This window comes from Oryzias melastigma, linkage group LG16 (assembly GCF_002922805.2).
Source record: "Oryzias melastigma strain HK-1 linkage group LG16, ASM292280v2, whole genome shotgun sequence".
NCBI lineage: Eukaryota > Metazoa > Chordata > Actinopteri > Beloniformes > Adrianichthyidae > Oryzias > Oryzias melastigma.
In genome coordinates, this window is record NC_050527.1 from 23,233,063 (window position 1) to 23,244,746 (window position 11,684).

The window sequence follows — 11,684 nt, forward strand, 5'->3', positions numbered from 1 at the left end:
TGAAGAAGAAAAAAGAATGAAAAGTCACAGAAATACAAAAAATATTAAGTTTAATACATATGTTACTCAGATTTTCTTGACATTTGTTCATTTACCAACTTATTGAAAAAAGTTCATTTCTCACACATGCACAAAAAGAGACACAGTGAGGAGTATGAAGTAATCCCACCGATTAAACACCCCTACAGGAAATTCTTGGCACAACAATTTTGGGCTATTTGATGCTTTAACGTTTTTTTTTTATGTTATTTTCTTTACTAATTTGTACGTCTTGACTGCTTTTACAAGATAATTTCTCTTACAGGATTAAAAAAGTACATCCTGTTCTGTTCAGCTTTCACTTTATTCCTAAAGATTTCTGATTTTCCAAAAGCCTAACCGTTTTTTCTCCAGATGCAGTTTTTTCCTTTATAGAAATTCTCTTTTAGTCCTTTAGAGCCCCAGAAAGTCAAACTCCTCATTTCTCTGAGCTTATAGAATCCCACAAACTTTCTCATGTTCTTAAATCATCAGGTCAGTTTTTTACTGGCTTCCACACATTTGAAAACTAGAGGCGACTCAAGCAAACTAAATAATAATAATAATAATAATAAATAAGCAAAAGTATCTGCAATTGGGGAAAGAAAAATGGTTATTCTTATTTTAAGCAAAATTTTCTTAAACTGAGATTATTTTGCTATTGAACAACTTTATTGTAAGATTATTTTTCCTGTAAGATTGAAAAAAAAAACTGTTTGTTTTTTTTTTCTTGAATCAAAGGTCTTCTTACTTTATTACAGTCCAGTTTTTATGGCGTGCAAGGAACACTCCATGGACTCTGATAAATACTTTGTATTTCACTGAATTTGTTGCAGAGATTTCATGATCAAATATTTATTTTGTCTTTAGAAATATGTTTTATTTAATGTTTTGGTTCATGTCATTGAGACTTGCATTTTTAGCACATTTTTTGGAAGAATGCTACACCTTTTTTTTCTTCCTGTTTTTGAAAACCTTCATTACACTTTTTCATTTTGCAAAAAAAAAGTTTTTTCTGTCAAATCCCGAAAAGAATCTTTCTCTGAGGTAGAAACAGTTTGAGGTTTACGACTTTTTAAAAGCTTATATCCCCTTTCTAGGAAAAATAAACTTTTCTTCTTTTACGCAGAAAAAGTTTTAAAAAGTTCATCCAGACCTTTATTTCGGAGTCCAGAAGACCCTTTCAAAAACGTTTTTTCTGCATGGGACCATCTGGGATGAATTAGTTTTCACAGACATGTATTTCTAAACTGTATTTAACCTTTTATTCATAGATACCAAATCACAGCAGCTTCTCTTGAAACTTCATTCCTTTGCAACAATATTAACACACAAATGCATCGTCCAAACTGAGAAAATGCACAGTTGTATTTATTTCAAGGGTTGCAACTTTCCCTTTGAAAATCTTTGGAAGTCGGAAAACCATATTAATTTATCTTTTTTTTCTTTTTTTTAGTTTTATTTGACCCAAATATAAACAACCACCACCAATATACATAAAAAAGCTTCCATTCTGTTTTGAAAAACTTTGATTTTTACTCAGCAGCACTTTAGTTACTGTCTGTTTCTCTGCAATGAACGATTTAGTCTTGTATTTGTTTGTGAATAAAGTATATTTGGCTTTCCATGTGGATTTTTTTAAATACAAGCTACATTGAAACAAGTTTTATAAATTAAATGTTTAGATAATCTCTGAATTTCCATTCAGCAAACTGTTGTGCAGCTGAGGTATTTGCTCCTCTGAAGTTTTCAGACTTCTTTCTTTTGTAACCTGATGCCTGACGTTCCCTGGATCTGGGCTGGATGAGCAAAACCACATGTCATTTCCTTTTCTGCATGGAAAAAAAACTCCTCCCTGAGTTTTCCTCATACTTCCCTAAAATTCAACAATAAAAACCCAGACTTGACCTACTTCAGCAGCAGAAGCAGAAAAACCAGCATCAGACTCCGACTTCAGACACGTTTGTACTTCACGAACTGAGGTAAGTTTGTTTACTTCGTTGGGTCTAGTGTGGAGTTTTACTTTCACTTGAGCCAATCTTTGGTTTTGTGTTAAAGGTTGGCAAACGTTTATAGCTAAACCGACAGTAAAACTAAACTTCTAAATGTTGTAGTTTAAAATGACTTTATAGTTTTATTCATGCAGAATTAAGCTCTGAGAAGTCAACAAAAATCCAAAAATTGACTTTAATAACACTTTAAAAGTAATTTTGACTGTTTAGAAAATCTAGTGAAGTATTGAAAAAAGCAGAACTAAAAAACATTTAGAGATACGTTTGTTTTTATTGTTATCCTTTCACACATACACTCAAAATAACAAACTAGTTACAGGAAAACTAAATCAGGAAGAAGCTAAACAAAGAAAACACTGACTCATACAGTAAAGCAGAGCCAGACTCTGATAATTATTAACATACGACACGTTGATGTTCAAAGCAGAAACATTCAGTTAAAGTTAAATCGGATGAAATAAATGCTCATTAGAAAAGGTTTTTGTGCAGTTCTATTCAAATCTATTGATTTTAGTTTTAGTGAACAATCTGTAGCTTTTACTGAAACATGTGCAAAGAGGAAATTTTAACTATAGTGAAACTAAAACATTCATGTTAAGTGACACTGTTTTCTTTGGGTTAAACTAAAAAGAAAATCCAGGGTTTTACTGTTAGGTTTCGCATGAAAACATTCATAGTTTCTGTTCTTGGAAATCTGCAAAAAATCCAGAAAAACTGGTTTGATTTCCATCTAACAGAATACAGAACTCTTCATGACCAGGAAATAAAAAAATGAGAAAATATCACGTAGAATCCAGACCTATGTGTAGTAAAAGTTTTTAAAGATGAACGAGTTAAACCTGACAACTGTTTTCTAGTTGTCTTCCTGGATGTTTTAACAACTCACATGAACTGATGCTCAAACCAAGTTTTACCAAACAACTGATTCAACTTCTGTGCAGGAAAATCCCACCAAAATCTTTTCCAGCCATGTGGTCGTGCGTGGTGCTGCTGCTGCTGTCGGCCTCCGTCAGGAGTCAGATGGATGAAACCACCATGGATGCCCACTGGGAAGAGTGGAGGATGACACACAAAAGAGACTACCAGACCGTGGTGAGTGTTTATCTGAGAGGACCCCGACACAATCACATGTTCTTCTGGAACACTCTGCTCCATTTTTACATTTAAACCAAAATCTTAGTGTTAAATCCCATCAGTTGTCACACACAAAAGTGTGTGAAATTTGTTCTTCACATTTGGGGGAGGGGTGAGCTGCAGACACAGTGGAGCTCAGGAACCATTTGGGAGTTTAACCCCCAAATCAAACCCTTAATGCTGAGTGTCAAGCAGGGAGACTCTGAGACTCTGCTGGGATTCAAACTCACGACCGCTCAGTCTCAGGGCGAACACTCCACCATAAGGCCACCAAGCTGGTCAAGGAATGTTGTGGTTGAGGATTTAGTTTAAAATCTAAACCAAGATTTATTGTTTTATGAAATGACACTTCATTTTTGTGAAATGACTGTATTAATTGAAGTTAGACATTTATTTGAGTCTTTAAACATCACATTTTTACAACTTTTAATTCTCCATGAAGGACTAAGCTGGAGATCATCGAAACCCATCCAAAGAAAAAAACGATTCAAACAGTGACAAATGCCACAAAGATACAATCGAAATAGACATTACATGCATGCACATCAGTTCTTACTCTGCACGATTCAAGCATGAAAAAGCATCTCTAACTGAGCTGCTCTTAAAGTTCTCTTTTTCACAAATTACTGCTCTTATAACGACAAGCTACTTTAAAAGACACAAAAATTCTTTAAAAAATCTAACATTCTTACATGCATAATATCCACACATTTTGGATTTTTGGTCTAAACTGACTCAAAGAAACTTTGTTTCATGAACACGTTCAGTTCTCATCCCATCAAATTGAAGTTTTATCTGTACAAAAAAACTTTTTTTTAATAAAAAAAATAACTTTTTGATCTTAAAACATTTTTTAAATGTGACTAACTCTTATTCTATTTCTAAAATGACTATTTTTAATGTCTTTGTTTGATTAAATCACTCAACTAAAAACCAACTCTCACAAAAACAGGTATTTTATTTTACCTAAATCTATAAAGAGCTTCGCATGTTCCTGAACATTTGGTCGACGTTGATGCCGACTTGCTCTCTTTCCCAGTTTGACTTGCAGCAGATGTTTTATCTGTTGACAGCAGACCTGTTTCTGCTGCTTCATCCAGACCTCCTCATCAAACGTGGAGATCTTGAGGTTAAAAAGAAAAATCCTTAAATGGATTTTATTCACATCAGATAAGAGACTTGCAAAAGTAGTTTGAATCAATAAAATGTAACTGAATGATTGTGATAATTGATTTAGGGGGGAAAAAAGGTGTTTTTTAGAATGAAAATGGTTCTCAAATTCCTTCTACTAATGATGGTTTCAAATTATTTCTTTGTCGATTCAATGCATAAATTAAAACATATCTTAAATGGTGTTAAAAACCAGATTTTTTTATGTTGGGTAGCTACCAAAATTAATTGTTTTAAAGATAAATTACAGATAAAAAAGCAAAAAAGAAGCATTAAATGTTTGCAAAAATAAACAAAATAAAACATTTCCATTCGAGTTGTAGTCTGGGAGTTGGTTGCTATGGCGATGCTTTTAGCATTTGAGGATCTGGGTCATCTCTAAAAGCCTGTGCTTTCAGTGATACATGTGGATTTTTATTTATTTATTTGAAACTGAAAGAACTTGAGGAAAACAAATTCTTTGACAGGAAAAAAATCTGATCGCCCAGGGAATCATGTTCAGATTTGACTTTGTGTTTCTGGAGTTAAGAAAAAAAAAGAGAAAATTGTAGCAGATTAAGATCCAACTTCCCTTAAAAGAGTTTGTGGAATTACTTCTGTCTTCTTGATCATTTCATATTCTCAGTAAATCAATCGGAGGTGAACTAAATGCTATAAAACAAAAGCTCACTGCCTTTTTCTTTTCTTTTTCGTATAATGACGGTAGGATAAAAGAGGCACACAGTAAATTATAGTAACTGAAAAACCCCCAAAAATTCAAGTTCAGAAGCGATCTTTCTTTATCTTTTCTTCCATCTGTTCAATTCCCTCCAAGGGCCAAAATAAAGCAGAACAAACAGAAGAAACAACCCTCATTGTTTACCAGAAACAGAGGAGGCAATTTCCATTCAAGCGCTGCTTAAAAATTCTTTGTAATCATAGTTTCATGGTGTGAAGCCCCGAGGGAAATCTGCTCCTGCCCTATTTCTCTGATTTGAATGCTAACTCGTTTTGATGATGTTTAATGAAGCAGGTGTCAGAAATTTCCATCAAACGCCGCCGACTGACCTTAAACATCCTCGTTTTCTGATCTGAAAGTGTTCTGTCGGCTGTGGGAAAAAAAAGCTTCTCTTTAAGTTTGGAGCAAATAGACGGGAGTTTGGTTCATATTGACCTCAGGAATGCTCGCTGAAGCATCTGTCGTATCGTTCCGCCTCTAACCTCCAGCTAGAGGTCAGCGCTCCGCAGCTGTTTTTGTGTGTCAGACGCGTACAGATGCACGTTTGCTCTCTTTTTTTTAAGCTTCATTTGCATCTTCGTTTCTATTCCTGCACTGTTTTTTCTTCTTTTCATTCAGGTTTTAATTCCTCCAACCTCTCCTCAGATTCCTCCTCTCAATGATTCATGACTGTAATGGAATCAAAATGCTCCTGCATCATTTGCATTTTCCATTGCTGGGAATATAATGAGTGAAATTAGAGTTGTACTCATAGTTAAAAGACCCCTAATCAGAGCCCTGAGTTTCCCCGAGTTAGCAACCGAGTCCTTCGGGTGCATCCTGTTCTCAAGCAAGACTTGAATCTAAATATGAGAGTGAGACATCAATGGAGGAGTCTGCTGAATGCAGGAGAAATTAAACTTTTATTTCATTGTGAGACTGTTTAAAAAACATTGCTGTGCTCCCCTTAAATTGGCCTAATTAATCAAATGAGGCTAATACTCAATGCTTATTATAATATATGATGATTCCTGTCAAATGATGGCTAAAATGCTAGAAATCTCTTTAAAAAAACTAAATTGAACTGATAAAATGGGAAAAATGTATACTTTTTTCATCTAAAAAAAGTTTATTTGGGTCACAAATCCTAAAAAAGGGAGCACTATATGTGGGTCAGTACTAGAAGTACTGTAACTTTGTCCCAACTACAATAATGTAGCATGCCGCAGTATAAAAACGCCTCCCCGCCTGCAGCAGCTGTACGCTTTTTATGTCAAATAAGAGACTATTCCATTCAGGAAAATGTAAATTAGCATAAAAACTGTAGGCAACATCTGTCAAAATCCAGTTAAACAGCCATAAATATGCAATGAGAGTTTTCAGTTTACAGGAAAAAAAGGTTGCATTATTAATCAGCCAGACATAAATTATCAAGCTATTACAAAAAAATCAATAATTAAATGTAGGATTCTCTTTTAAAGAGTGAAGGCTTTTGTTGCAGAGGTGATGATTTGACATCTTTTTTTTTGTGTGTGTGCCTCAGGAGGAAGAGGGGATCCGCAGGGCCATCTGGGAGAAGAACCTGCGCATGATTGAAGCTCACAACCAGGAGGCGGCTCTGGGCATGCACAGCTACACGCTGGGGATGAACCAGTTCGGAGACATGGTGACTCCATTCATCCCCTCATTCTAGATAAAGTGTCTGAGCGACGGTTTAAATGTCAAATGGAATCATGTCTGGCTGGTTACTCTCCAGAAGAATGTTATAAAAGTTTGTTTTTGGTTTCGAAAAGCAGCTCCTGCTTAAGTGCAGTGAGTTACATCATTTTGAAAATGATCGTTTAGATCACATGTCAAAGTCAAGGCCCGGGGGCCGGATCCGGCCCTCCAGATAATTCTATCCGGCCCTCCAGATCATTTTATTTTATTGTTGTCTTGCACTTATTTTTAACTTGTTTAATATTGACAAAATATATTTTTATGAAGAGTAAAATATTAAGTAATTTCAAGGTTTTACGTTGATTTATTCTGGAATAACATTCCTGCCTTTTTATTATTCATAATTATGCTAAAAAGTTACAGTTTTAAAGATTTAAAAATCTTCAAGTATTTTGGGCCATTTTGACATTTACTAGTATTTTTAGGCTATTTTGAAGTTTAGCTAATATTTCTGTTATGTGCTAGCTGTTTTGGCTAGTTTAGGCCTTTTTTTGTGGCTATTTTGAAGTTTAGCTATTTTTCTTTTGTGCAACATGCTAGCTGTTTTGACTAACCTGTACTTTTTTTTTAGCCTAATTTACCTTTTAGCTAGCTATAAGCTTCAGTGATTTCAGCTATCAGCTTTAGCGTTTTTAGCTATCCATTTCAGCATCTTCAGCTATAAGCAATAGCATTTTCCGCAGCCAAATTTAGCTTACAGCATTCACACTAGCGTTATCACAGGTAATGCTATATATCTAGCTCATAGTTGTGTTAAAAAGTTACTGTTTAAGAACTGGCATTCTGCTAGCATTTTGGGCTATTTTGAAGTTTAGCTAATATTTCTGCTAAGTGCTAGCCGTTTTAGCTAATCTAGTCTTTTTTTATTTTTATTTTTTGTGGCTATTTTGAAGTTTAGCTATTTTTTTTCAGCCACATGCTTACTGTTTTGGCTGACCTAATTTGGCATTTAGCTAATATTTTAGCTAGCTTCAAACTTCAGTGATTTCAGCTATCAGCTTCAACATTTTTAGCTATCAATTTCAGTATCTTCAGCTATCAGCATTAGCATCCTCCGCGGCCAAAATCAGCTTACAGCATTCACACTAGCATTATCCCAGCTAATGATTTATATCTAGTTCATAATTATGTTAAAAAGTTTACGGTTTTAAAACTTAGTTTTAGAGTGTTCAATAAATGTTTATCCTGTTCGTCCCGCGACCTAAGGTATGCTTTGGGTTTTGGCCCCCTGGTTTAAATCATCCGTAGCTGCATGAAGATCCAAACATGCTCTGAGGATCAGCATGTCAACACATGCAGAGATTTGTCGTGAGAGAAAATACACGCCCACTTTCTGGTTAAACGGTGGATTCCTGTTTCTGGGAACAGGTTGTAAATTTAGCTAAAGAAAAAAAAATAAAGGAAGTTAATAGAATGTTGTTCCCTGTTTGGTTTTTCTATTCTAGATCCAACAATAGAGAAAAAGTAAAAATGGTTTTTAAGTTACTTTTTTTGCATATATTACCTTTTTAAAAGCAAAAAAATTTGTACCTAGTTTTAGAACTGATTCTTTTTTCATAAACTTGAAAGCCCCCGGCGCCGTGGTCAGGAGTCTAACCTGCCCCTCCGCCCACAGACTCAGGAGGAAGTGGTGGAGACCATGACCGGCCTGCAGATGCCGCTGAACCCCGCGCCCAGAGTTCCCATGGACACGGACGGCAGCCTAATCAGACTTCCCAAATCTGTCGACTACCGCAAGAAGGGCATGGTGACTTCTGTGAAGAACCAGGTCTGAACTTAAACGCCCCAATTTCTCCTCTGTCTCTCTTTGAACGCTTCCAAAGAGTTTAGATGCAGATTCTGGTTGTGAAAAGACCAGGAAATAAACAGCATCATAACAGACTTGGATAAAAGACACATAATTTATTTCTTTATTTGATAAAGAAAAAAGAAAATCATAATGTTAAAGCTGTCTGCAAAAGCTTTAATAGAAATGCAATTTTTGCTTTATTTTCTAACAGAAAACACGATTTTAAAAGCAAATTGACACAATTTCTTTCATTACTTGTTTTAAAGTCTAAACCCAATGTAAACAGAAACCAAATATGAAAGTTCTGTTTTAAATGAAGCACTGGACCAAAAGAGGAGAAACAGTTGGATATTATGGACATCAGTTGAAATTTGATAAGAAGTTTGTTCTGTTTTTGTAAATTTTATGTAAAATAATGTTGACCTTTTCATTTGTCTATCAATGACAGAGAGTTGTGTAGAAAACAATGCAGCATTTTTAAACCACACGGAAGGTTAAAGGGAAATTTGGGAAACTTTTGTTTTAGATTTCTGAATAATCTGCTCCATCAAGACAAATGAAAGTTGATTCAATAACTATGCAAACACATGTCATTATTTTACATCAGAAACATCAAATATGAGCTTTTGAGGGCCAGTGAGACAAAACGTATCGACAGTCCTATTAAATCTGTAGGAAAAATGGACTTTATAGACATGAGAATTAAATGTAATTGGTGGATTAACAGGTTATGAATTCTGAAAACAAAACTGGAATGGAACAGTTTGTATGCAAGAGAATGAGTTATATTTAATTTCTGCTAACACGAGAACAAATAGAACTTTTTAAAACAAAAAATGAAGAAATAATTATTTTAAATTAAAAAATGATTACATCGAATTATCAAATTAAACAACATTTCTATTTGATGATATGTCTTCACTTTTAATCGGAACAAACTCTTACAAAAATCTTTTATTGTGTTAAATGTCACTAAAGTTAAGTCGACAAAATAAGTAGATATTATACTTCTACCTCTCTATGAATGTAATCACTAATTTTTAGCAGTAACTCTCAAAAATCTTTAAAAAAGAAAGTAATTGTTGACCTCTGTCGCCCTCTGGTGGCCAATCTACGTTACTTCCCTTTGCATAAAACATTCCCGCCTTCATGCTGATCTAAGCACTATTTATCCTGAAAAGTTGACTCAAAAAAATTAAACAATAATTAAAAGTCCATTTGACGAATAAGAGATTTTAAAAAATTTTTAAAAATGCCATAAAAAATGTATGTTACGCTTATTCCATTTTTTTAATGAACCAGTTTGTCCAAAAGTGGTTCAAGTCTGCCATCTAGTGGGCATGTTGAAGAATGCATATCTAAAATTGGATTCTTCTTTTTAAAATTCTTTATACTGGTTAAATAATTAAAGTATGTTTGTTTTTCATTTTTATTACTAAATCAATTATCTTTTAATTCAAGCTACGGTTTATGACAGTAGTAAAATGTAAATAATTAGTTTTAAAATGATTGTAGACAGTTAATCTGTTGCATTTCACCCCTTAATTAGTATATAGACAGTTATTTGTAACGTTCTTTATAGACTGAACCTCTCACTGCCTCTCCTGACAGGGTTCCTGTGGTTCCTGCTGGGCGTTCAGTTCTGCCGGAGCTCTGGAGGGCCAGCTGGCCAAGAAAACGGGCAACCTCGTGGACCTGAGTCCCCAGAACCTGGTGGACTGTGTCACCGAGAACGACGGCTGTGGAGGCGGGTACATGACCAACGCTTTCAAGTATGTGCAGGAAAACGGAGGCATCGACTCTGAGGAAGCTTACCCTTATGTGGGAGAGGTAAGAAAACCACAACAGTGTCAGGCAGACTCGCCTCATTCAGTGAAAAACATGAAAAAGATGACTCATATTTTAACGTGTCATGAGTTCTGACCATAAATGCTTTTATTTTTGAAAGTAATTTCTCCTTTTGCAGACACGTAACTTATCAAGTGTCCTGTTTTTGTGGCTTATACCTCTTTTTTCCTTATTTTTTAACCATTTTCAACTGCAAACATAAAATGAATCTGTGGGCCACAAATTGGCAATTTTAGGTTTGAGGGCTACTTGACACACACTATTGCCACATTCCTATGAAGGTATCCTAAATGTTACCATTCTTTTGGTGAAACTTTAGTATTTTTGTAAAAGTTTCCATGAGTCAGATGTTAGTTGCAGACGCAGACTGAAACCAAAGTGGTGAAGAGTTCCTTTCTTTGGCCGAGTGTCATCACCCCGACCCATCACGAGTTTTTGATTTCCTGAACTTCATTTTGACTGTAAAGCAGGTTTTAACGATCATGATTCAGCAAAAATTAATGAGGAACTACAGTTCCAACAAAGCAAACATCAATTTCTTCTGTCATTTTAAGGAAGTACATCCACTCAGTAATGATTGAAAAGAGTACATTCCTGCAGTTGGAACTAGTCTGATGGCTGTTTTCCACTTTATCTTTACATTTGACCATATTTTTACTGTCTTCTCACGCCCCTTTAACTATTTTATCATTCAGCTTCTCATTAACGGTGTTTTTAGACCTGTTTGTTTACTCTTGTCCTTCCTCTGGCCTGCAGGACCAGCCCTGCCGCTACAACGCTTCCGGCCTGGCAGCCCAGATCAAAGGCTATAAGGAGGTTCCGGAGGGAGACGAGCACGCGCTGGCTGTGGCGCTCTTCAAAGCGGGTCCAGTGTCTGTGGGCATCGACGCCTCGCAGAACAGCTTCCTGTACTACCAGAGAGGTGTGTGGGCAGAAATCCACATATTTACTTACATTTTCTTTATGTCCAGATTGAATTAATTTGTTGAAAATGTTCATTTCTTAAATGGGGGTTTGTTCTATTGTGAGAATAATCTGGATCGTCATCGTGGATTAGTAAAATAAATCTTAGAGATAATCACAAAATGAAATTTCAAACAAAAGATGTAAAGGCATGAGGGAAATCATATTATAACTAGTAAGTAATATAAAATATTGTATTTATTGAGCTATAAAAAGAGACCTGAAGAGTTTGCTGCAGAAAAAAAACTAAAAATTTGCAAAAACCAACAAATCTGAGATATTCTGGATTACTTTTAACCACAATTAGAAGTAGAAACATGTAAAAAATGCAAAA

At 35.1% G+C, this 11,684-nt stretch overlaps 1 protein-coding gene across 1 annotated transcript in view; it reads left to right on the forward strand.

Annotated features, from left to right (window-relative positions):
* Positions 1-1,843: 1,843 nt before the first annotated feature.
* Positions 1,844-11,684, forward strand: part of ctsk (cathepsin K) — a gene marked incomplete in the record, with an annotated part of 10,990 nt that continues 1,149 nt past the window's right edge. The window contains 6 exon segments of the mRNA XM_024258562.2: positions 1,844-2,000; positions 2,972-3,122; positions 6,575-6,697; positions 8,366-8,518; positions 10,151-10,369; positions 11,144-11,311. Coding sequence (XP_024114330.1) covers positions 3,000-3,122; positions 6,575-6,697; positions 8,366-8,518; positions 10,151-10,369; positions 11,144-11,311 — 786 coding nt within the window.